Here is a 27,564-nt window from a genome sequence, read left to right as displayed (position 1 = left end):
CGTTCCTCGACTATACAAATTCCCACGTATGCGACAATGCATGGTGTGAGAATGAATCGCCTTTTCATCCTATTACAAGTTCCCATTCACTGATACCGATACAGCGACAGACAGGACAAATGTATGTTGTGCGCGTGGCGTCTGACCACTAGGAGGAGTAGCGTACTCAGGTTAATATCTCTAGAAACGCACACTTATGGTATGCCTTTAATTCTCAGGAGTTGTCTTCAAATCGTTACTTTATCAGTTTTTTTTTATATAAAACACAAGCTATTGCATAACTCGCTGCAGTTGAAGATCGCGTTTTTGGCACTTAACCTGAATTGAACAACTCACCGGGTATTTCAAAGCTTCAAACACAGTTTCTATGAAAGACGAGTGTTTCTTGGATATTTAACATCATCTCGGACAGACACGTGATCTGATCTAAACTGGCCTGTGGACATCTCTTGAACACCTCACTAGCTAGATATTGATGTATTTAATTTCTGACGACTCTGTATTCACGATTTCTGAAGAGATAAATTGCTAAATTTAGGAATCTAAAATCGTCATCATGGAAATGGATGGGGAAAGTTTCTCTAATGTCACTTTTTCGGATTTAACTTACGGGACAGTTTATGAAGCGAACTACACAAACTACTCGACAGAGGCCGAACTACCCGGCTATATTTTCTGGTATGTTACCATAGCTAACCTGTGTATATTTATTGTTGGGGTTGTCGGCAACATCTTGGTGCTCACCGTTATCATACGCAACAAGAAAATGCGCACGCACATGAACTGTCTATTGTGTAACCTATGTATTGCGGATCTCCAGGTGTTACTTATATGCCAGCCGGCAGGTATGGTGGAGTTTTACGGAAAAGATCGTTGGTATCTAGGACCCGTCATGTGTAAGTATCGGACATTCTGTTTCTCATCATAATATTTATATATATATATATATTATGAGCGCATCAATATACACACGCATTGAGAATTTTAGTATTTCGTAATTCGAAACTTATTTTCGGAATTTACTTGTCATTGTAGTATAAAGTTGTTAACCATAAGTACTAGGATACACGTTTCATGTTAAGTTTTATTGTAATTAACTGAAATAGTTGCTTCGACGTAATGTCCCTTACATTCGTTACATATTTTCCAATTCAATCCTATTTATAAACGGGATATTTCCATGAGAAGAAAGCAAACAATTTCGTTTCGCGTTTACATCTGAGCAGAAAGGGAACTTGTGATTAATCCGTACACTTTACATAGATATGAACGTAGAACAGTTAGATTTCATTGCTGCACGAATCCTTACATTTAATAAATCCCTAATATTCAATAGTTCAAACGTTTATATTTAGACTTCCATTGTAAACTCAATAGCGTTCAACGATCTCGTCGTTATACATTGAATAGATACGTCTCAGCTGTGCCTGTCAGTCGCTCTCTGGTCATAGTGACACGGCTTTCAAATGTTGTAGCCCACAATGTATGTTTGATGTAGTGACACGTGTTACAACTTAACATAGTTGTAGTCCACACTGTATGTTTGATGTTGTGACACGTGTTACAACTTAACAATGTGGTAGTCCACACTGTATGTTTGATGTTGTGACACGTGTTACAACTTAACAATGTTGTAGTCCACACTGTATGTTTGATGTTGTGACACGTGTTACAACTTAACATAGTTGTAGTCCACACTGTATGTTTGATGTTGTGACACGTGTTACAACTTAACATAGTTGTAGTCCACACTGTATGTTTGATGTTGTGACACGTGTTACAACTTAACATAGTTGTAGTCCACACTGTATGTTTGATGTTGTGACACGTGTTACAACTTAACATAGTTGTAGTCCACACTATATGTTTGATGTTGCAACTTAACATAGTTGTACACGTGTTACAACTTAACATAGTTGTAGTCCACACTGTATGTTTGATGTTGTGACACGTGTTACAACTTAACATAGTTGTAGTCCACACTGTATGTTTGATGTTGTGACACGTGTTACAACTTAACATAGTTGTAGTCCACACTATATGTTTGATGTTGTGACACGTGTTACAACTTAACATAGTTGTAGTCCACACTGTATGTTTGATGTTGTGACACGTGTTACAACTTAACATAATTGTAGTCCACACTGTATGTTTGATGTAGTGACACGGTCAAACGTTTTAATACATCTATCTATTACACGCTATCTTTAAGTAGGATATACGTTTATCAGCTCGTGACTTTGACATTTCGGTGTCTATTGTTTACTCGTCATCATGACCTCGACATTAACAAGACTCATCAACATGATTTCGATATTACAAGACTCGACAGCATGACCTCAACATTAACAAGACTCGACAGCATGACCTCGACATTAACACGACTCGACAGCATGACCTCAACATTAACAAGACTCATCAACATGATTTCGACATTACAAGACTCGACAGCATGACCTCAACATTAACAAGACTCGACAGCATGACCTCGACATTAACACGACTCGACAGCATGACCTCAACATTAACAAGACTCGACAGCATGACCTCGACATTAGCAAGTATCGTCATCATGACCTCAACTTTAACAAGATTCAGCAACATGACCTCGACATCAACAGGTTTTGACAACATGATCTCGAGCACTGTGAATATGACCTCGACATTAACACTTTATGGATTCGGTATTTATACAGATATATCAAGCATATCTAACCTCCTAATTATTTTGTGATCGTGTAATGGTACTTATGGATGTAAAATGATAAATTTTCATTTTATCGCTGTTATTGTTTGATGTTATGTAATACTGTTTGATGTTGTATGATTTTGTTTGTGTTGTTGGTTTAACAGCCTGGGTTGTATTTTTGGCACGTCTATCAATAGAGATTGTAATTCGGCACACGTCCAGTCCTATGCTTAAGATTCGCTGTTGACATCAATATAGAACAGCTATACCGTCTCACGTTAAATACTTATCAAGGTGAAATTAAGATCTGTAATGTGACCCTGGAGAAACTGTGATGAGGGTGTGAAACATGACATTAGCGCACTCTTGGCAACTGTAAAGAACACGTCAGATTCTATCACCAGGCTGTCCTGATCGTTTGGTCCTTTTCTCAATTTTCCTTTTACATTACTAACATATACAAAGTCAAGAGGCAGAGATAAACAAATATAAGAACGAATTTTTGTGAAAACCAGTTTCGTAAAGGGACAAAGCAAATTATTCGTCTATTTGCATTAAGCAATTTTGAAAAGAAGTAGAATGTAGCGGAATGACGTATACATATGTATTTATGTATTTCTGTCTCGAACACCACAAAGAAACACAGATACCTGTATTTTCACGAAAAGAAGAAGTTATAGAGGTTACATAAACAAATGGTTGTGATAAATGGTATTTCTTTCATCCGGGTACTTTTTTCTCAAAAGATTGATAACTTAACTTTTTGAACGAATGTGACAAAAATACCATATATAACAACCATGGATTTTTGTGATCTGTTTCTACCGCATTGTGATAGCTATTCCGAAGTCGAATGGTCCTGTACTATACACACGTGTGTTTTATTTACGTCATGATTTGGGGCGCAATGATATGACTTTTGCTGCAATGCCGCTAATAAGCAAATCTGACAGTATTAGAAATACATGGATATACAATGTATCATAACTCATTCCAAATATAACACTAGACATTAATTAGTTTGGTATCATCAAAGCAAAGAAACAAGAAACCCAGAGAACAATCTTTAAAAAGTTATTGGGCGTTCCAATTTCCGTAGATACCCAAGCCCCCTTGTTGGCCAAAGTTCACCCTATCATTCAATCAAAACACGTAAAGGTGTTATACCACATGTGACATACAATATGTTGGTGCCGTGGGAGTTGATTAGCCCCAACCTTATGTGGTAGGAAGTTTTGTTTGTCAACGAATCTTGATTGGGAGATTTTCTTTTAAAAACGCACGATGGTCTTCCTTCTCCAAATAAATGTTGTTGTAGATGGCACTGATCTTACATGATTTGTGATGCTGACAATCCTCTCTCTCTTTTGACCTCAGTGTTCCTTGTTCCCGAGGCAAAAATGAGTAAACAATTACCGATTTTCAATTTTAAGCTCATTTTTATATCGGCGACAAGACTAGACTAGTAGTGGCCTTCATTAGATCTACTGTGTCTGACGAGTGGATTATTTTCTTCCCTGTTTTTGATCAATCAATAGCATTGATTGTTATTAAGGTTAATGGTTGCGACTGACCAGAAATTACCAAATGGAGGTACTGGCAACATTTTGTGAATGAGTTTGATTTTCAGTATTCTATTTACAATTGTATATAGAATTCAATCGTTCAATTACCATTGTTAAACCTAAACAACTCTTCTTAAATTGGCCCACACATTCCCACATCGTTTATACTCTCACATCCATTCTTACATTCCCGCATCTCATCTCATGTCCATACTCTCACACCTAAACTTACGTTCCTCGTCACATCGCACGTCCATACGCACACACCAAACATTTACATTCCCACATCACCTAACATATCAATACGCGCATATCTTAACTTAAATACCCAAAAAATTACATTGCCGTACCACATTACATGTTCATGCTCTCCCATCGGAACTTACATTAGTGTAATATAATGTCTATTTCATAGGCGCAGACCGGAATTTGCTTTGTTCATTTCCGCATGCTACGTCCATACGCTTACTCGCAATCTCTAAAATTAATGGATGGGCATGTGAGAAGATGAGATTACATCAGACTATTTATCCTACATCCGTCCTATGTTCACATTCCAACAATTATCAAAATAACGTAGATCACGACCTATCCAATATCAGTTTATTGTCGAATTATTTTTACATCCATCGTCACTACCACCATTGCGGCATCAACCATGATTAAGGGGATCGTGCACACAACCATGATTAAGGGGATCGTGCACACAACCATGATTAAGGGGACCATACACACAGCCATGATTACGGGGATCGTGCACACAACCATGATTAAGGGGACCATACACACAGCCATGATTAAGGGGACCATACACACAACCATGATTAAGGGGATCGTGCACACAGCCATGATTAAGGGGACCATACACACAGCCATGATTAAGGGGACCATACACACAACCATGATTAAGGGGACCTACACACAGCCATGATTAAGTGGACCATACACACAACCATGATTAAAGGGACCATACACACAACCATGATTAAGGGGACCATACACACAGCCATGATTAAGGGGACCATACACACAGCCATGATTAAGGGGACCATACACACACGGGGAGTGTTTCACGACAAGACATTTACTCCGCATGTCTGTTGGACATAGAAACGTTTGAATGTCTCCTTTTAAGGCAAAGAAACGCCCACCGTAATCCTTTCAGTGCATTTCTGATAGATATTTCATGAAGGCGTCTGTGTTGGTGTACAATTATTTGCATACACAGTGCTGTTTCACTTAAAATTCGGCGCAACTAATAAAAACAAACCTATCGAGGAGTATTCATGTTGAAAATAACAAAATGCGCAGCATTTTTCTCGAGAAAGCTGAAATATGATGAAATTTTGAAATTAGAAGCTTCTGGTGTGGCGGATCTGTTTAATACGTTCAATATACGTTACATATCCTGTGATACACAGATAGATTAATGAACTATTAAGTAACTTGTGTATAGAAAACATCAAGAAAATGCCAACATGACAACAGGTATTTATATGCAGAATAACTTGATTCGGATTTTTGAATTCATCACATTTATAAAACAGATGTACGGTGGTATCTTTTTTAGTGTTATTGAAGTTGCAGAGAGGACTATCTTTTCGTTTTGCTTTAAAAAGCAATGACTTTGTACTTAGAAAGTACTGGGAAACGGGAAAGGTTTCACGCCAGAGCGGGACCTTTCGGCTGCTGCCATGTAAGAGACGATGTAATTCTCGTTCACGAAAAGTGAAGGAAATTTATTTTGGTCCTGTATAGAGTAACACTAATGTTATGACTTTATTGACTCTTCAGATTAGGCGTAATCTTAGCCACGGGAAGAGGCATTACAATTAATCAGGTATTCATCATATTCGAGCAACGTTATAATCAAAACTCAAATTCAATAAAACTAGAACGAAATATGAACAATAGAAAGATTTATACGGAGACTACTGCAAAAATTCGAGGAGAATAAAGCCAAGTGTTCCAGATGAGTAAGCGTATTCTGCTTCATCGACGACACCCGCCATTTAACCTTGGTCAATCAAAGTAAAAATTGTCATGTTCTCAAATGAGAACAAGGTATACAACAACGGAACCAACTGTCAACCTAACGAACATCAAAGCTGCGCAGCTTCATATCGCTCAAAGAGATAGAATATTTCTCAATGAGATTACTATGACTACCTGCATCTTTGAAAACCCTGTGTTACGAGTTTGTCCTTCAGATGACGGCATCTTGCACGGAAAATGGGATAATGGGAACAGGCCATTGAATATCGAATCAGCAGCACGGGAAACAGGGTTGTTGTTATCCAGAAATTGAAAATTCACAATAGGAAAATTGAAATCATCATGATCATCAACCGAGTTGAGGAAGCAGGATGGTTGATTTATTGTTATTGAGTATTCATTATAAAAATATCCATTGATGCAAATCATCCAGCCCATGCAACTTGGTGGAAAAGTGTCATTGTTGGTTTCGTAGCAGGAAAAAATAAGAGGTAAGCGACTGAAGCAAAGGAATCTGTCATGTTCATGCTTTCCTATTTTGGCGGGTAACATCATTTTAACTCCACATCGAAAACAGGCACATGTGTATGTAAATCAATCAATCAATCAATCAATCGATCGATCATAAAGTTGATATAATGAAGAAAGGAAATGGATATATGTGTATTTAGTGTATATTCCTTCAAACGAACAACTGGCAATTCACAATTAAAAAAGAGAAGAAACACCAAAAAGAAGTTCAAAGAGATAAAATTCTGGTAATCTGGAGTGGCTGGCATGCAGTTGTAATTAACACAAATGGACTGCTAACACTACACTTCATATCGTTTTAAGGACAATATATAGTTCTGGCTGTAATGACTAGTAATGACTGGCAATGGAAACCTTCTGCTCCCATTCCATCTCATTTAGATCACGCAAGCACCCATAAAACTTGATTACGTAACTTGAAATTAAACTGCTTTGATTTGTGTTCGTCAGCAATACTCCCATCACTCAGACATGTAACAGCGTAGGTGTTGGAAGTGGGGCTGATCCCATCAAAAGGATATATCATGATCCCAATGTAGAAATCGTCCTGATTATACAATGCCTTAGTGTTAACTTGTGTTCAGGAATCGGCATTTTTATTTTCATATATATTCCATGGTTAAAAAATATCAAATCATGAATACATACAAATATATTATAAGATTTAACATCATGAAGTGTTTATTGTATTTATCCGAGTACCTCCTTTCAGGATTTTCCGTGTTTTGAGTAGACTGTAGTGAGTTCTCCTAACCCACTAGTGATATTATCAATCGAGACATCCATCGGACAGGCGTTTTTGTGCTTTCAACAGGCAATGGGTTTGTAAAATATCACCAATTTGTAATTGTTACAGTATATTTGAATTTCTTGGAAAATGATCCTATAGGAAGAAAACAAATAGAAAATACAAACATGTCAACATAATCAAAATCCAACCTCAAATTCCATTAAACTAGGTCAAAATATGGACAAAAGATAGATTTACAAGGAGTTGCAGAAAAATGTAAAAGTAGAAGTTCAGGTGTTCCGGAGGAGTGTTCAATGGAATGTAAATCTTTGTCGGGATATCATTAGGATTCTATCGCCCCCGCAACCATGTAAAGCTTGCGTGAACCACTAGATTTGTAATAAAAGTTCATTAACAAAACGAGGCTTTCATGATAATTAGCTTTTACATTGCAACCCCTGAATCGATATAAGTGACATTTTTCTTGTCAATTTGCTAATGAAGTTTACGTAATCTGGCTAGTAACGAGGTACAAGTGTTATATAGTGCCACGGTATGTGTAATGATAACGTGATATTGTTGACAATCTATTGTTGACCAGACATATCGATAATCAGACGTAATAATATGCATTGAAGTCTAAGTGTAATGATTCAGCCACCATAGACAATCGATTATCAACATGCGTTATTGCATGTTTTCCTTCACCATTGTCTCCTGATCTATTGATTCAGAGTCTTTACACTGGTAGATAACTAGTGTTGTGATGGATGATAATGAATCTACATTACTAATCCACCATTCTCATCAACATTCCAGCATCTGTAGTATACACCCAATTTTATCAATTCATTTTATCCACCTGCCCCTCGATACATTGAATGCATTTCTTTATAGCTGACATAGCAGAGGATGAGTTCATCATTTTTTTAGCCTACATGATATCTTGGTGATGTAATTCACTTCTCTATTACATTTTAAAGTAAACTGTAATAAGGCTTATATGTATATACATGTGTTTTAATTACAGTTGTCTCCAATTCATCATGCAGACACTAATCATATAAGTTCTGGATTCCCCTTAACTTGACCTCTAGTGTTTCTTTATTTGTCAACATTGATTTCCTGACAACAAACACATCCCGTTGTAAAGTGATCCCTTCAGTATGTGACACCAGCTGCTGTCCTAACCTGGGGGATGTTTAGAAATTAGAGGAAATCTGTATTCATCCTTAACTTGTGAGTTCAGTTAATGGTCACCGTGAAGGAGTAATACTCCTGTCGAATGGCTCAGTGTTATTTCTATAAATTGTTTCGTATTTCTTTTGTCTCGCTGTCTTGTTTTAAGCAGTTTTTTTTAACTTACTACACTATTTTATAATAAAACTCTATCACCATTGTGTTTTTTTCATTCCCTGTGTTCATGTTCCATATCTGCTACGATTTCGGACGTTGTCAAGGTTTTCTGTTGACTTGGTAAATCTTTGGGATGCGTTTATTGACGCCGAAGTGATTCATTTGATGCTGTGAGTATTAATAATCTGTACGTTATGATATATTGTTCATCAGTTAACAATTTGATATATTTTCTTTTTTGTTGATTTCATGTAAAACATTCATTTCGTTACTTGCTACCAAAAAAAGAGGATGAAACTACTGCACCTCGGCCAGTCGTGTTGAGGAAATTATGGTAGCAACAAATATGTGAAATCATTATAGTTTCTACGTCTTGACACGAACGACGTTTACATGACATAATTTCACTTAAAAAGGTAAATAATCTGAAGGAAAGGAATTCCATGTCTTTGTTCATCGACAAGGGAAATTTATTATAGTATTACAAACGTGGGGTCATTATATTAAAAAGAAATCCATGTTTTTTTAAAAGATTGACAACGCCTTAAACATTTGATAAATTATAGTTTTGTGTTTAAAACTGACAAATGCAGCCATAACTTTCTTGTTGTTGACGGAAATGAGATTTCATTGCGAACGCATAACAATGACATCAGTAGAAATACACAGAGAAGCATGATCGATTTCTGGTTTTCGTTATCGTGAAATTTTTGGGGAATTAGATAGGCTCGAGGTAGATGTTGACATATTATTAACTATATATGTCCTTGATAATTTTGATCATCATGGAAAAATTAAAGTCATCCTGTAGAATATCACGTCTAATTTGTTTTATTTTAGATGGCAATATTCTAGTTTTCATTATTTTAAAGGCAGCTTTCAATAGTGAAATGTAAAAATAACTGGTTTTCAATTTTATTCTAAGTGGTTTCGCCGTTAGAACAATAATAAAAATAGGGAGAGGCACGGAAACGGAAACCGTTAAAGAACCAGTCAGCTAGTCAATCGATACACAGCAGTCTGAAGGAAGTACTTAACAATGTTAAAAAATACATCACAAATATCGCAAGGACATAAGAAGACGTCCATAAAACCGTTATCATAACTCTAAATTGAATTAAGATGTACAAATTATGAGCAAAACGTGAAAAGATTTACACAGAGACACATGAAAAGAGCAAAGAGAATAAGGCTGTGTTTTAGGTATATTTCAAAACTCGTTAACGTGAAATTTACCCTTTTTCGTTTCTTTGTTAATCTGACATTTTAAAATCCAACAAAGAGTTCGTAAGAAAGTGAACTATTAAGTTTCTTACAAAACAACTATAAACCATCTCAATATAGAAAGCTGATCACGTGGTGGTCGCAGAATTCTTCTTTTTTTTTTTCTCCTTGTATAACTTTCCCCAGGGAGTTGTAACTAAACTAAGACGTCCTCCGTTGTTTTTTGTTGTTACATCTACAAAACATTCAATCAATACTTCTTTCTGTTGGCCACAGATTTCTTCTTCCTGTTATAGACACTTTTTTTCAGTCCCCCTTACGAACCCTTAGCATAAGGTATATCTTAGGAAATCAATCAGGGACGAAAATGTTAATAAAAAAAATGTTCGACGATAATATGAACAAGATATAAATTTACGACTTAGATTAAGACTATTTGTGAACAATAAGCCTTCAGGTTAGCTCCCGTTGTCCAGATAGAGCCGCACGCAGAGTTAATGTCTAACACTCTGATAAGCGTTTTTGTTTGTCTTTTTTCTTTGCAATGTTCGCCGTTAGGTGGCGTGCCTGGGAACAAATGCCGATTTCAGACATGGTTATGCTTGATACAGCAATGAGTGGACACAAGACCCTTAGACGTGACAGAGTCTTAAGTCCTATCGCATTCACAGAATCAGTTTATCGACAAAGAGATCGAAGTCTTCAGCTAGGAATAAAAGAATTTTGTGATTCTCCGTGACGTATGAGTCTCGATGGCATCACTTATCTACGTTATCCACTCCGGTCGGTACCGGAAGTCATATGTTCCCCAATTAAAACCGTAGATAGACAACCTAGAACGCAGTTTAAGCACATCTGTTAGGGCCAACAAGAGTGATTAGTATAAGTTGACATAACTTGTTTCGCAATTGTTGTAAAATAAATAAAGTTTATATATATATCTGTTATACGCGACGTCTAGACAGCTGACAGAAAAAACAGAAATCAGATAGCGCCCATTAGACCGTTCCTTTTTGTAATACATTTCATTTCCGATTATTTGCATTAGAGGTAATTGTACTCTGATACGTGTCCCTTATTTATGATGCTTACTGTTTTGTTGATAATAGTGATTTATCTAATCTGAATGCCACTATTTCCTATACAGAAACTTATCACACTTACAACACAAAATTGTTTTTGGTCACTTCCAAGATTTTATTTGAAAAATAAAATCATTTGTTAGTTTATTTATTTGCCGATATCGGTAACATGTACTAAGTGAAATTTTAGAAACGTTTGGCCTATTCTTCATTGATATTTTATATCATAAATCAAAGGAAAGGGAACTTTAGATAACTGTTAATGTCATTAATAAAAAGAAAATTTCAACATGTCAACAGAAATATAATCCAAAGTCAAATTCAATAAAACTATGGCAAAACATAAACAAAAGAATGATTTTGATTCCTGGAAAAGTACCGGGAGAATAGGACCAGGTGATGCTGAGGAGTTAACATATTCTGCTTCATGAACGACAGCCAATATGCAAATATAGGTCAATTTAAGTAAGTAATGTCAGGTTCTCTCAAGTGAGAAAAAGGACAGAACTACCTAAACTAAAGAATAATAACAGCACTGTCGTCATAGCGATTTCATTGAGGAATGTTCAATTTATTATAATATTTCTATTTCTATGAAGCTAAGCGCGTTTGATGCTCCCGCAATGTAAATATTTGTTAATCCCACTAATTAATGTCATGGTGAGAACAAGGTATATAACAACAGAGCAAACAGAAATACTAAATACTGAGCATTATGTCCAACATAAAAAAGAACATTTCCATATGAGATAATTATGACGACCGTATAACTTTCCCATCATTGTTATTAAGCTACATCTCTCGAAGCCCTGTGTTGGGAGTTTGTCTGTTAGTTGCAAGAAAACCAATATTGACGACAAACTATTCAATACCGAATCAACTGCGGCATGTAAGCGCTTTAGGTTTAGGGTGCAGGAATGTTGCCACCAAGGAATGAAAAATTTACGATAACAATTGAAATCATCACGTCCATCATACAGCTTAGTTAAAAGTTATAAATGTTGTCTTGGTTGTTGGAATTCATCGAGGTAAGTGGGTGATGAATTTTACCATTCTGTTTACTACTACACACCATAGCTGTATATATTGTAATCATATGGTTCAGGAATTTTGGGGCATGTTTGTTATAAAGGGGCATACAATCTTACATTCCTGGTTGACAACACCCTTTCTAGCGTTTTGGTAGCAAGCATGTTTGTCCTGCAGAATTAAGGTATACACACATGTCAACAAAACGTGTCCTTCGCGTGGCCAATTTATTTATTTTTCTTGCCTTCATTTTTTACTTAATCGAGTGAAAATATCAACACATATGACATGTCATTATCATGCTATCAATCCTTTCCTAAATGGGAGAGTTTAATAACCTTCTTCACTGTGTTAAATAGAAGTCTTGATGACGAGTATGACAGAATATTCTGTTAAATCGGAAATGTCAACATTCATTGTGTCATTGTCATTAGGGGGCAACTATCAATAGTCGACATCACTGTAAATACGTCAATATATGAGATGGTCAGATAAAATGCAACGCGATATCAGCTTCAATTTGACATCCCTCTAATGGAAAGAAAATCTCGTTGGAATTTTGTTGGATATTTGTATTTAATGGTGAACAGTTCTTTACTAGAAATAGAACACGGCGTTGATACGTCATAATTACAGATAGGAAGCGCGTCACCCTGAGTACCTTAGGGTAGCAATCAAGTATAAATGTATACGGCATCTGTCCAGACAGTCCACAGACTAATGGAGTCGAGGATAATGAGAAAATGCCGTATACTAAATACTTCCTTATTACTATGCGGGACACCGAATGTATTTGACCATTAAAACATGACGCTGTAGATTTTTATCATCATAAATGATACATGGTACAGGCGTATATATCTGGCCAGAATGTTTATGGGGCAGAAACCTGTTTTGCCACTTTTGTTATGATATATATACCTGTTATAGGTGTGTATAAAAAAGTTAAATCCTCAATATAGCGATGCTTATAACTAGTTTATTAATACTAAACATGTAATAAATAGGAGTCGACGTTTAGATCACTCGACGTTGTTTTAAAATTAACTTATCTATGAAAATGATAAAGTTTATTGATCTATAGGGCTTGGGCACCTCCCTGTCTAGATTTGGACCTTTCGTTCCATCACTCCAGATTTTCCTCAGTCGCCTTCTAGGCTTTAAAATTTATGTTTTTATCATCATTGACAAGTCAATGAGGGAGGAAACAGCTGTTTGTTCCAATTTAATCAATTTGCTCTATTGTATCTAACTCTTGTGTTAAAAGGTGCTATTCACATTTGTGTCTTTCTACAATTTATCAAAAAAAAGAAAAAAAATGAAATAAAGTGACTTTACTAATATTTCAAATGATTTCTAATGTCTAATTAGATAGGAAATGTATGGTGTTCATCAATTTTATCGCAGACATTGTGGAATAACCTGTTTAAATTAATTATTTCTGTTTACAAATCTTGAATTCTGTACTTAATTTATCTTTCCAACGTAATGGTACAATCAATATATGTGCTCTGTTTTATAGCTTTTTGGTAGTCCCTTGAACTTCCAAACATCGAAGTTTGACTGTAACTGTATACATCGCTGTGAATGAATTTCAGTTGTTTTAAACCCAGACAACAAACGTTTAACATTTAATCTAATAACAATGATTTATTACTTTTCAAACCCAATTCCGAACACTGGCCATTCCACTCATAGCCATTATTTTGTTAAGGATCAAATTTGCAACGTTCTAGCAATACAGACTTATACTGGCAAATGAGTTTAAGACAAAGCCAATTGAAACTTATATCGTCCTCCTAATAATGTCTAGACTAGTGACCCCATTGTTTCCGAGTGACTACGTCATAGAGAGATTTGTCGTTTTACATCTGTAAGTAAACGAAATGATGTGATTAGTGTCGTAATTAAATTTCCGGTATCAATGTATATTACGTCACGAGTATGCCGCCATTGTTTTTAACCCGTGGTAATGGTTGTGTCTAAAATAAGTCACTAAATGTACAGCACAGAGACACTTCTTTCTTTCTGTCTGTCGTATTCGAATGTCTGTATTTGCTACATCAGGCAACCCTTTGATTATATAAAAAGGTCGAGTCGATTGACATCTACTTTGCATTTCTGTATCCATTGTGATCGTGACTTCATTACGAAAAAAACTGTTTGGTTTATTACTTTGCTCAGTATATACTTTGAACAACTCCCGAATATGAATTAGACTTTTGAATTGATTTATTGTTTCTTATCCTAAGAGTTTCTTATATACTTTTAAAACTGTTATGTTAGACAAATTACACAGCATACTATAAATTACACAGAATACTACTAATTACACAGAATACTGCTAATTACACAGCATACTGCTAATTATACAGCATACTAATAATTACACAGCATACTATAAATTACACAGAATACTACTAATTACACAGAATACTACTAATTACACAGCATACTGCTAATTATACAGCATACTACTAATTACACAGCATACTAATAATTACACAGAATACTACTAATTACACAGCATACTGCTAATTACACAGCATACTACTAATTACACAGCATACTAATAATTACACAGAATACTACTAATTACACAGCATACTAATAATTACACAGCATACTACTAATTACACAGCATACTAATAATTACACAGCATACTACTAATTACACAGAATACTACTAATTACACAGAATACTACTAATTACACAGCATACTACTAATTACACAGCATACTAATAATTACACAGAATACTACTAATTACACAGCATACGACTAATTACACAGCATACTACTAATTACACAGCATACTGCTAATCATACAGCATACTACTAATTACACAGCATACTAATAATTACACAGCATACTGCTAATCATACAGCATACTACTAATTACACAGAATACTACTTATTACACAGTATACTACTAATTACACAGCATACTGCTAATTACACGGCATACTACTAATTACACAGAATACTACTAATTACACAGCATACTGCTAATTATACAGCATACTACTAATGACACAGCATACTGCTAATTACACGGCATACTATTAATTACACGGCATATTGCTAATTACACGGCATACTACTAATTACACAGAATACTTCTAATTACACAGTATACTGCTAATTATACAGCATACTACTAATTACACAGAATACTTCTAATTAAACAGCATACGACTAATTACACAGCATACTAATAATTACACAGCATACTACTAATTACACAGCATACTACTAATTACACAGCATACTACTAATTACACAGAATACTACTAATTACACAGCATACTACTAATTACACAGAATACTACTAATTACACAGTATACTACTAATTACACAGCATACTACTAATTACACAGCATACTACTAATTACACAGAATACTGCTCCATGACATTGTATAGATTATTCCTCTCGGATCACTTTCCAGGTTTTATCTATATCTTGTATATACCCTGAACAAAAACACTATTTTGTCTTTATACTCCTGTACCCGTCCTTTCTATAATTATTTTCTTAAGTTTTACAGTACGAGAATGTTACTTATTATTATGTGTATTCGTTGTTTATACAGTTTTTACAGTACGAGAATGTTACTTATTATTATGTGTATCCGTTGTTTATACAGTTTTTACAGTACGAGAATGTTACTTATTATTATGTGTATCCGTTGTTTATACAGTTTTTTTCTGTACGAGAATGTTACTTGTTATTTATGTTTAACCGCCATTCCCACACGAGAATATGGACATATGATAAAACATACTGGTAAATAGGAAGAAATTACAGAATATCGCTCTTCTTCAATGTTCGTCATGATTATACATAGTTGTATAAAAGGAATTTAGTAAAGAGTTATAAAGCAAGATTACATTCAATAAAATTCGAATCAATGAATGTGGTGATGTAAAAGTTTTAGTATTTTTCTTCTTATTTTTTAACTAAAGTAGGAAATGAAGGAAAATTCGATCAAAATTAGACATGATGTTTTCATCCGTTTCGCGTTAACAATTTCTTGATTGTCAAGACAGATAAATAATGTTTCATTGCATAACATGGTAAAGTAATTGAGTAATGATGTGAAATGAACTTTATAATTTGAGATATCACCAGGCCCCGTCCAATATTTATCGCTGAGGAAGTGATTTTATCTCCTCCATCCTACACATGATGCTGAACACAGTGTGAGAAGCGGAAATGGCAAGAGGTGGATCAATATTGTCAGGTGTTAGCTGATAGAGAAAAATTCAGTAAATTGTTTTTCATACTTACATGGTGGATAGTTCGTTATTAGAAATATCTAACGTTTATCTATGTCTTATTAATATAAAGTAGGAACAGATCAAACTTCGCTTTCAAAGTTTCTGAAATAACATATGTAGGAACAAAATCTGGCCATGAACCAAATTATATTTTATTCAGCAAATTGACAATTACATGTGATAGGAACAATTCAAAACATGTCCTTATATAGGAGGGTTCTCACTTAACACACACCATCCACACTGTCACTAATTTAATGCTCCATACACATCATCCACACTGTCACTAATTTAATGGTCCATACACATCATCCACACTGTCACTAATTTAATGGTCCATACACATCATCCACACTGTCACTAATTTAATGCTTCATACACATCATCCACACTGTCACTAATTTAATGGTCCATACACATCATCCACACTATCACTAATTTAATGGTCCATACACATCATCCACACTGTCACTAATTTAATGGTCCATACACATCATCCACACTGTCACTAATTTAATGGTCCATACACATCATCCACACTGTCACTAATTTAATGGTCCATACACATCATCCACACTGTCACTAATTTAATGCTTCATACACATCATCCACACTGTCACTAATTTAATGGTCCATACACATCATCCACACTGTCACTAATTTAATGGTCCATACACATCATCCACACTGTCACTAATTTAATGGTCCATACACATCATCCACACTGTCACTAATTTAATGCTTCATACACATCATCCACACTGTCACTAATTTAATGGTCCATACACATCATCCACACTGTCACTAATTTAATGCTTCATACACATCATCCACACTGTCACTAATTTAATGGTTCATACACATCATCCACACTGTCACTAATTTAATGGTCCATATACATCATCCACACTGTCACTAATTTAATGGTTCATACACACCATCCACACTAACTAAAACTAGAGTGAACATTATAAATTGCTAATAGTCTAAAAAAAAGTAGGAAATAGTACAAATTATGAACTGATACATGTATAAAAGTATTGCAAGATAACAAATATACAACAATTTCATATATGACTATTGTGATGAATGTATGCGTATTCATTCAATTTGTGAAATTTTACATGAAACTACAGCAATATTGCTATCTAACCTTAAATGAACAAAGAACGATCATGTATGTTTTATACAATATGACTAAACAAAATTTACCAAAAATCAATAAGAACACACCGATATGCATAATATCGAAAGCGTTGAAACAAGGAAGAAAACTACGATAAAATAAGAAAAAGAAGAACATGATCACATGATCCGGAAGGGTAAGCACCGCCTGCTTCATCGACGACACTAGTCATGTTAACAGAAAGATAGCATTCATATTTCTCATGATATTTAAGAAAGGCAAATTTAAAACTTACTACATTTTTCCTCTGTGAAATAGAAACAAATATCTTGTTATAGTAGATAATTTAATGTGTGCAGCACATTTGCTTCGCAAAGTAAATCGCTATTCTGTGATATGTAGTTTATTGCTTTACTGGAAACCATTAAATATCCTCTTGTTAGAATACAAATCTCCTAACACAACCAGTTGAGCAGATTTTGATGCGACTCCTAACACAACCAGTTGAGCAGATTTTGATGTGACTTCTCGATGACTACACGGCTCCCATCATCAGACAAACAGCCAGTGTGAAGCGTATTATCGTCAACGAAAGTAGTTTTTGAGATTGTGAGGAGTACACCAAATTTTTCGTCAGTACTTTAATCCTCCAATGTTCTACAGGTTGTGTTCAAGCACAATTATTGTACTTTTGCAGTCTTTTTCAAATTGTTGTAAGGAAGATGTTTCAACTCACTGTTCATACTATATATATATACAACTATATATGTAATTATTTCATCTTCTCAGGTTGATATTGTAATTGTGGAGCTTAAATCAGCTCATTATTATCCTAAGTTTACATACTTAGTGCATCTTGAAACCGGAATGGAGTTATTGCAATATCCTTAACGCCAGTTTTTTCTTGTACAGCTGCAACGTCAAAGGCGACAAATTGTCATTTTAGAATAACAGATACAAGCTAACCTTACACAGGAAATATGCCGGTAGTAGGGAGTGTTTGGTTGGATTTCAACACTACAATTCATGATGCATTTCATTTCGATAGTAGGTATGTCGTATCTTAATAATCCATTTCTGATTAGCAACATCCCTGCACTTCCAACCTAACGTGTTTCCATGTCACTATTGATTCGAATTTCAAGGGCCTATTCCCAACATCCCGATTTTCTTGTCAGATGTCGTTACCTGACAGACGAGCACAGGATATCGAGAGATGCGAGTTGATGAAAATATTCGTAAATTTAACACTCGTCATAGTGATCGATTGCAAAGTATATTTCTTTGAGCGATATGAAACTAAACGTGTTTGATGCTCGTTATTTTGCCTGCTTTTACGATAATTGTATCACTTGTTTTCATTCGAGAAAGTGACATTACATACTTGGATTAACATTTACATGGCCCTTATCGTTGATGAAGAAAAACAAGATTACTCCTCCAGAACACTTGGTGTAATTCTCCTTGTACATGTACATTTTAGGAGTCTCCTTGTAAATCTTTTTCGGTTCCTATTTTGACATAGTTTTGATTATGATCGTGTTTGTAATTTTGTTGTCTTGTATAGGTAGGTGTTATTCTCTTGTGTGTCATTGAAACAACTCAGCGTGCTAGGATAGATAATTCGGCTCAGCATTACATAATTAATTTTTACACGAAGGGTATAAAGAGCATGACTCTCTTCTATCTTTTTTCTAGTGGTTGTAATGTCATTCATATTAGGAAGCTTCCGTAATCACTGGCTGATATCCTGAACATGACAAAGAGTCTTTCTGCTTAGGTAGTAAACACAAAGGAGGCGCATTCAAGAGCATCACAGGAATTAACTACGTAACATATACATGACTTTTTAAACTGTTCACGTCTGACGACCTCTCCTGTGTAATCACGACAGAAGAGGCGAATTAACTGATTTACTGAGCACGCTCTTATTCCACGCAGCACCAAATAACACCAAATCACAGTACACTACACTACACTAAATTACCCTACAGTACTCTACACTTAACACTCTACTACACTACACCACACTACACTACGTTACACTACACTATACCACACTACACCACACTACACTACGCTACACTACACTATACCACACTACACCACACTGCACTACGCTATATCACACTACACTACACTACACTACGCTACACTACACTATACCACACTACACCACACTACACTACGCTACACTACACTATACCACACTACACCACACTACACCACACTGCACTACGCTATATCACACTACACTACACTACACTACACTACGCTACACTACACTATACCACACTACACCACACTACACTACGCTACACTACACTATACCACACTACACCACACTACACTACGCTACACTACACTATACCACACTACACCACACTACACTACGCTACACTACACTATACCACACTACACCACACTACACTACGCTACACTACACTATACCACACTACACTACGCTACACTACACTATACCACACTACACCACACTACACTACGCTATACCACACTACACCACACTACACTACGCTACACTACACTATACCACACTATACCACACTACATCACACTACACTGCACTATACCACACTACACCACACTACACTACGCTATACCACACAACACCAAATCACAGTTCACTACGCTACACTAAACTACACTACACTAAACTTACACCTACACTACACTACGCTACGCTACGCTACACTACGCTACACTACACTACACTAAACTACACTACGCTACACTACACTACACTACACTACGCTACACTACACTACACTACACTACACTACACTACACTATACCACACAACACCAAATCACAGTTCACTACGCTACACTAAATTACCCTATAGTACTCTGCACTTAACACTACACTACACTACACTACTACACTACGCTATACCACACAACACCAAATCACAGTACACTACGTTGCACTAAATTACCCTATAGTACTCTGCACTTAACACTGTACTACACTATGCTACGCTACAATACACTACGCTACACTACACTACACTACACTACACTACACTACACTACACTACACTACACGACACTATACTACACTACACTACACAATACAACACTACACTACACTTACATCTACACTACACTACACTACACTACACTACGCTACACTACACTACACTACACTACACTATACTACACTACACTTCACTACGCTACGCTACACTACACTACACTACACTATACCACACAACACCAAATCACAGTTCACTACGCTACACTAAATTATCCTATAGTACTCTGCACTTAACACTACACTGCACTACACTACACTACGCTACACTACGCTACACTACGCTATACCACACAACACCAAATCACAGTTCACTACGTTACACTAAATTACCCTATAGTACACTGAACTTAACACTGCACTGCACTACACTACACTACGCTATACCACACAACACCAAATCACAGTACACTACATTACACTAAATTACCCTATAGTACTCTGCACTTAACACTTTACTACACTATGCTACGCTACAATAAACTACACTACAGTACACTACACTACATGATACTACACAATTTTAAACTATACACCACACCATACCATACCACACCACACCTCACTATTCAGTAAAAAGTGAAGAAAAAGTTGAACAAATGTAAGATATTCGCAGAAGTGATTGATGACTTTAACATCTATCACATTGTAGACTACATATAACATTTTGGTAAGGTAACACCTCCTGTTCTTTGTAAAATTCTACATTACCTGAAAGATGTTGGTCTATGTAATAGACTATGACGTACCATTTTAATCTATTGTGTTAACACACCAATTTAAGATTTTTAACATTTGTCTTTTACCTTTTGGTTTATTTAATGTTATTTCCTTTTGGATCGCTGTGTTTTACCGTTTGATGGCCCTAATGACCTTTTATGTGTTGACGGGCCCTTAGGAATATAATAATAATAATAATAATAATAATTATAATAACAATAACACCTCGTGATCAGACGTTAGAGCTGCGGGTTATGGTCCAACAGTCTTTTGCAGCAATGTTTTTCTTATGACTGAAGGAATCTGACAAAGGAAGCCATTGGCCTGAGGTTATTTTACAATAGGTATGGTAGCTACGGCCCTTATTCACTCTAATTATCTTAGGTCGCGTCGGAACTTTTTAGAAATCACGTATTATCTCGTTTATCTCGTTTATCTCGTGCTATAAACAAAAATTTCAGTCTTGCTTCACATGAGAATCAGGATGTGATGATTAGTTGTGTAGTCTTATTGTTTTATGATACGTCCGTATAACGACACTTTCAACAAAAAATGCTGTCATTCCATCATCCGTGTGTAATACTGCATTGACACTGTAATGGTAGACTGTGTTATATGCTGCCTATTTTTAACGACCAACCTAAATCTTATCGTAAATGAAATAATAACCTACCAATTCTTGCCCTAATGACTTATGGGAATTTGTTGACATCACACTTGTTATAGTAGATAAATATTATTTTAAAAAACTTATGTTTTTGCCATTGGTTTAATAAAAAGTTTTCAAATGATGTGAATCATATGTATGAAAAACGAACATTTTAGTAAAAATTCTATTACATGAATGAATCAACCGATTTCCCAGCCAAAGATAAAGCAGGCGAATTTTATGTTGTAAATTGATGGTATTCTTAAACAAATGTGAGCGATAAAACATACATACACAGAATGTCGTTCTGTAGCCGGGAGACACTTACTCGATTCCAAATCACCAAGTGTACGGCTGTCAGAACCGAACATACCCATTTATCCTTTTTCTTGTTGTGCGTTCCACTGGTAAATTTGCATCTAATATGAATAATCGATTACCTTTAGAATTATATGTAAAATAATAACAAAATTATTCTACACCAACATTGGTTTTGTATGTAGTTGATATTGCGGCTTCTAGATCACGATATTGACTCCTGTTTTGCTTTGTTTATTGTGCCTCTGCTGCTTTCGTCTATCTCTGATTAAATCCTTGTTTCATGTGTTAAAGACTGTTCTTGTGAGATTTCTCATACAGGCGCCATCCATCCATCCATCCATCTATCCGTCTCACCGTCCTACCGTCCGTCCATCCATCCATCTACCTAACTATGAGGAACACATCTAATTGCTATGGAAGCTGTAAAAAGAATACATAAAAGACCATGAAATAAGGAAAAGCGTATTGATATGTGCAATGTTCGTGTATCTGTCTTACTTAAAATTGAACCTGTCAAACATGAAAAATAACACTTTTTATGTGTCAAAATATTGTATTCACTAAATGTATACTGATCCTGTCTATACAGATTAGCTAATTTGGGTAGATGCTTCAAACAATCCCTCCCCAGAATTTATGTTAGTCATTTGGCATGCTTGTAGATTGCAGTAAAAGTCATATTGATCCAAATCATACTAAACAAATTTTATTGACCACGCACTTTGTCTCGAATTCTAGAGGTATGCCATAACCTGCATGCGAGCTTTAATGAATTGGAATAAATGCACGATTCAATAGATATAACATTAATATGTCATTCTTTTGAAATCATCCGGTACTTCACGATTAAGAGATTTATGAAATTGTGGTGCACCTGTACTTTCCTATCAAGATTTTGACATTTCTTTCAACTAATACAACCTCAGGTGCCTTCCAGATTATGACACGCGAGGGCATTAATACAGGTCCTGGAAGGACGAAACAGCAGAATGGCGCAGTTTAATACTAGTTATTGCTTGACGCAATCAATTTTCTTTTTAATTTTTATTGATTGGTGTTGTTATCTCTTGTGTCTTGTGTACAATCCGATTTAACACATTTGCTGGATCAGGAGATCATCTCCGATGTATATTACATATTCCATTAAAAACTACCAAACTAAGGGAATCCACTGTTCTCTTGTTAAGTTTGTCCTTTTGTATCGCTATCTGGCTCCTGTAAAGAGAATGCTCGCGAACTATGCAAGAACAAATCTTGCGTCGAATAGGACGAAGTGTACTTGAAAATTGTGAGATTTATTAGAAATCCTTGTTGACAATATTTCTTGAGGAAAATTGATTTGGATTGTGATCATGATAGTAAAGATGGTCTTTTGTTGGCTCTAGTGTTTTCATAGGGACATATTTATCTAACAGCTAGACCGACGACCAAGGCATTCTATTTCACATTTAGTACACTTGCTAACCCTATTACTTCAATAAATTTCACAATATTCCTTTATAGGATAATTTTAAAAAGAATGTCAAGTACGGGTGTATTAAAAATTAAACGTTGATAAATTATATCCTGAGTTTAAAGTGTGTTCTGGTCCATCTCTTCCTTACCAGGGAACATCTTGTAAAAACATTGGATTACAGGTACTGTCAATCAAAGAATGTTTGAATATATTTGTTAATGGAACAATGGGGAAATAAATGCATTTGCGAATTAATTACAAATTAAGTGAACTTTTGCTCCTTAACACGAGAGATATACAGTTTCAATTGATGGCCACGATTCCGTTGTTATATTCCTTGTTCTCGTTTGAGAATGTGACATTACTTATATGAATTGACAAACATTTACATGGCGGGTGTCGTCGATGAAGCAGAAGACACATACTCTTCCGTAACACTTGATTGTATTTTTCTTGTAATTTTTTCAGGGAACTACGTGTTAATCATTCTTTTCTTGATGTTTTGTTTATGCGTCTTTTGATTTGAGTTCGGATTAAAATTGTGTTCACATGTAGATATGTTTCATTTTTAGATAAAGAGATAATTAATTTTTCTCCGCCGTTGACAATTAGAAATTAGAAATACTTGATTTGCAGGTTTTTATTGATCATTCTAGCTTCTATGTTGCGTATTGTAAAATGATAATGTTCACCTGAAAACATTAAAAGCTGCATGTGGTTGTCGTAATTCAGTTTCTTATTTATACATTATGTTCCGTTGGAGTGTAAAAGTAGTGTGATTTATTCTGAAATCTGATTAATATTACCCTTCTATTTCTAAATGGGTGTTGAAAGCTGTCATTCACTGATATCGTTGTTCACATGACCGTGAATAAATCTATGCGCTACGTTTACTTACCCAGAATCCGTGTAGGTTCGTTTTTTCATTCATGTGTACTCAAACGGACTGGTTTTAACGTTGATTAGTTATCACGCGATCACATTGACCTAGATTTGGTAAATGACCCTACGTCGTCACGATGATAGTACCGATCATTTTACATAGACCAGAAAAACATAATTACGAAAGCCACGCAGGCCATTTCTCCCTGTATCCATTTTCTCATGATGGAGATGACATTCTGAAGTCTAATTAATATAGAACACGCCAACTTCTTACAGGACTGAAAAATAATATAAGACATTGGGGATATCCTGTCGTTGCGTCTATGCGACATTTCCGCAAAGACTACGGAAAGTAGTTCAATACACCATGGAGTCATTCAATATGTCCTGAAGAAACCCCGCACACTGCTTTCAGTCAGCAAAATAAAGAAGCCAGCTGGGTTTTTTTCACAACCATATGACTCCACGAAAATCGCGTAAAATCGAATGTCAATAACACGATGCACAACAGCTAATAGTATCCTGTGAAATCAATTTATCAACTTTAAAACAACAGTTCCACTTAAATGGGAATTTCAAAAAACAATGTTTATTTAAAATCATATTAACATCAGAAGCGCAAATACGCTGTTCTACTTATAGTTTTTCCCCTTACATCTGTATAATTGTATGGTCTACATTGTGCCTATTACTAAAACATAATGGATTTGAGATATTCCTCCTTGTTTCCTATTAAAACTGATATGAAAAGACAATAATTCGTGTATAGTCAAATCGAGGAAACGAAAACAAAATACGGAAACAACGGAAAATATTCGACGAAGGCTACTGAAAAAGAAAATGAAGAATAAGACTAGGTACTCCGTACTAATTGAGAACAAGGTTAGAAAGGTAAGACATTTCAAATCGGATATAGTAAAGCCAGGTAACGAGAGAGCACCTTATAACGATACAGAACAAAACCCGATAACGAGTATCGAACACATCTTAATTCGTATCACACGAAGAAGTAAAACATTTCCCAAGGCGACCAACACTTTGTGCTAAACGTTTCCGCCGTGCGTATGTTTCTAATTTCATAAATAGCTTTTGAAAGTGCATCGTTCTAGAAGATGACTTCAGCGTGTATGGTTTAATCATCAAAGTCGCGAAATAACCCCCTTGAAATTGCCCATATTTACAGTAATAGGTTCACGTTGCACGTTATTGCATCGGGGAAACGAGGTAAGAGGGCTGTGATATTTCCTTTACAGGAAAATCTATGGTAATTACATTTCTTCTGCATATTGTATTGTCCAATAGCAATATTTCTTAAGTGCCTAGTTCCTAAGGAAGATCGAAAACAATAAGTAACACTGATACACAAACGTCGTAAGAATTGAAATAATAAGCATAGAACATCTGTTTGGAACATTCAGATACTTGGTACAAGCTCTAGATTACCACGGTCAACAGTGACGTTAACAATACATAAATAATGGAACATAGCTGGCTTATATCATATCACTGAGTAGAAGGGGGACATGTGGTAGATTTCATCTTACAGCTTGGTGACAGTGGTATAGTAGTTTATCACAGTGTCGATAGTAAGACTTCCCATAAAAACGCAACTGGGAATTTTTACTATTTACTTTTGATCGTTGGGAGGGGGTAATTCTTATCAAAGCATAGTGTTGTGAACAAGCCATAAAGAATTCTCAATAATTAATTTCTTTTATCTAGCATTCCTCTCATTTCAACAAGATTTTATAATCGTTACATCACTTCAGTTAAGGGATGAATAGCTGTTTGTTGTTTCCAAACATTTATATTACAATATACATGTTGTATTTATACTTCGTTTGCTACGTTAAATATTACCTATGTATCATTGTAATGTCGTCATCCAATTATTGGTTGGTATAGGTTATCGTTTATTGTTTCAGTAACATCAGAAGATGGTGATTTTGAAAATATCATCATCAGTCTGCAAATAAAAAATAATAATAATAATAATAATGTTCTTTTCCAATACCAACAACTAATCCTTTGTTAACGTTGTTGTCTGTCTTCTGTTTTTATTTTTGTGACTATTTTTATGTTACAGGTAAACTGGTACCACTGTTTGAGAACGCGTCTTTGAATGCCTCCGTTCTAACGTTATGGGTGATAAGTTGTGAACGCTACCAAGCAATATGTCGTTCCCTCAAAAACAACATCTGTCAGCTAGCAAAGAATGCCGGAAACTGTGTACTTCTCATCTGGGCGTGCGCCTACTTACTCTCGCTTCCGTTTTTCTTTATGACGTACCATGAGACGGCGTCGTTTTACGACGGCACGGAAGTGATGGTGTGTCGTACTCATGTAAACGAGTTTTGGCACTTTTTCTACGTCACAGCCATGACGGTTGTATTCTTTCTTTTACCACTTGTGATCTTACTATTTATGTACTGTGCTATCATTAGAAAAATCTTTCTGACACAATCACCGGATGAAAATCCGCCAAGTCGTCAGCGGAAACAGGCCATTTTGATGATTATAGGAGTTGTTACTTTATTCTTCGTGTCACTGGTGCCAATCAGGACGGTTACAATGTGGATTGTCTACTACTCCTCGAACGACGACAAACGACAACTGGGATTCGAGACTTACACCAATTTTATCTGTTTAGCTAGAATAATGTTAAACGTAAACAGTGCTGGGAATCCTATCATATATGGACTTGTGTCCTCTAGATTCAGGATGGCATTCCGCAATATTGGAGCTTGTGGAAGGCGGTCTTCAAACAATGAGCAATCAAAATTTCCTACAGAAATATCAACTTCTAAACATAACCCAAGAGTTTTCAAAATGGAAAGGAAAAAAGTTTCGTTTGGTACTAATGTATGA

At 35.5% G+C, this 27,564-nt stretch overlaps 1 protein-coding gene across 1 annotated transcript; it reads left to right on the top strand.

The window, feature by feature from the left end:
• Positions 1–556: 556 nt before the first annotated feature.
• On the top strand, positions 557–27,564 carry LOC132546934 (galanin receptor type 1-like). The gene is made up of 2 exons (XM_060210661.1): positions 557–896; positions 26,783–27,564. The coding sequence occupies exons 1-2, from the start codon at positions 557–559 to the stop codon at positions 27,562–27,564; spliced, it is 1,122 nt and encodes a 373-aa protein (XP_060066644.1).

This window comes from Ylistrum balloti, unplaced genomic scaffold (assembly GCF_031769215.1).
Source record: "Ylistrum balloti isolate Yb309-2 unplaced genomic scaffold, AGI_CSIRO_Ybal_v1 Utg369922, whole genome shotgun sequence".
Classification (NCBI taxonomy): Eukaryota; Metazoa; Mollusca; class Bivalvia; order Pectinida; family Pectinidae; genus Ylistrum; species Ylistrum balloti.
The sequence above is the reverse complement of the archived record's forward strand: the minus strand, read 5'-3'. Positions and strand labels throughout refer to the sequence as shown.

Excerpts from the sequence above, each read along its gene's own strand:
- LOC132546934 (XM_060210661.1), top strand. The coding sequence starts at position 557 with ATGGAAATGGATGGGGAAAGTTTCTCTAATGTCACTTTTTCGGATTTA. Across the intron at positions 897-26,782 it reads GTATCTAGGACCCGTCATGT|GTAAACTGGTACCACTGTTT; the intron begins GTAAGTATCGGA and ends TTTATGTTACAG.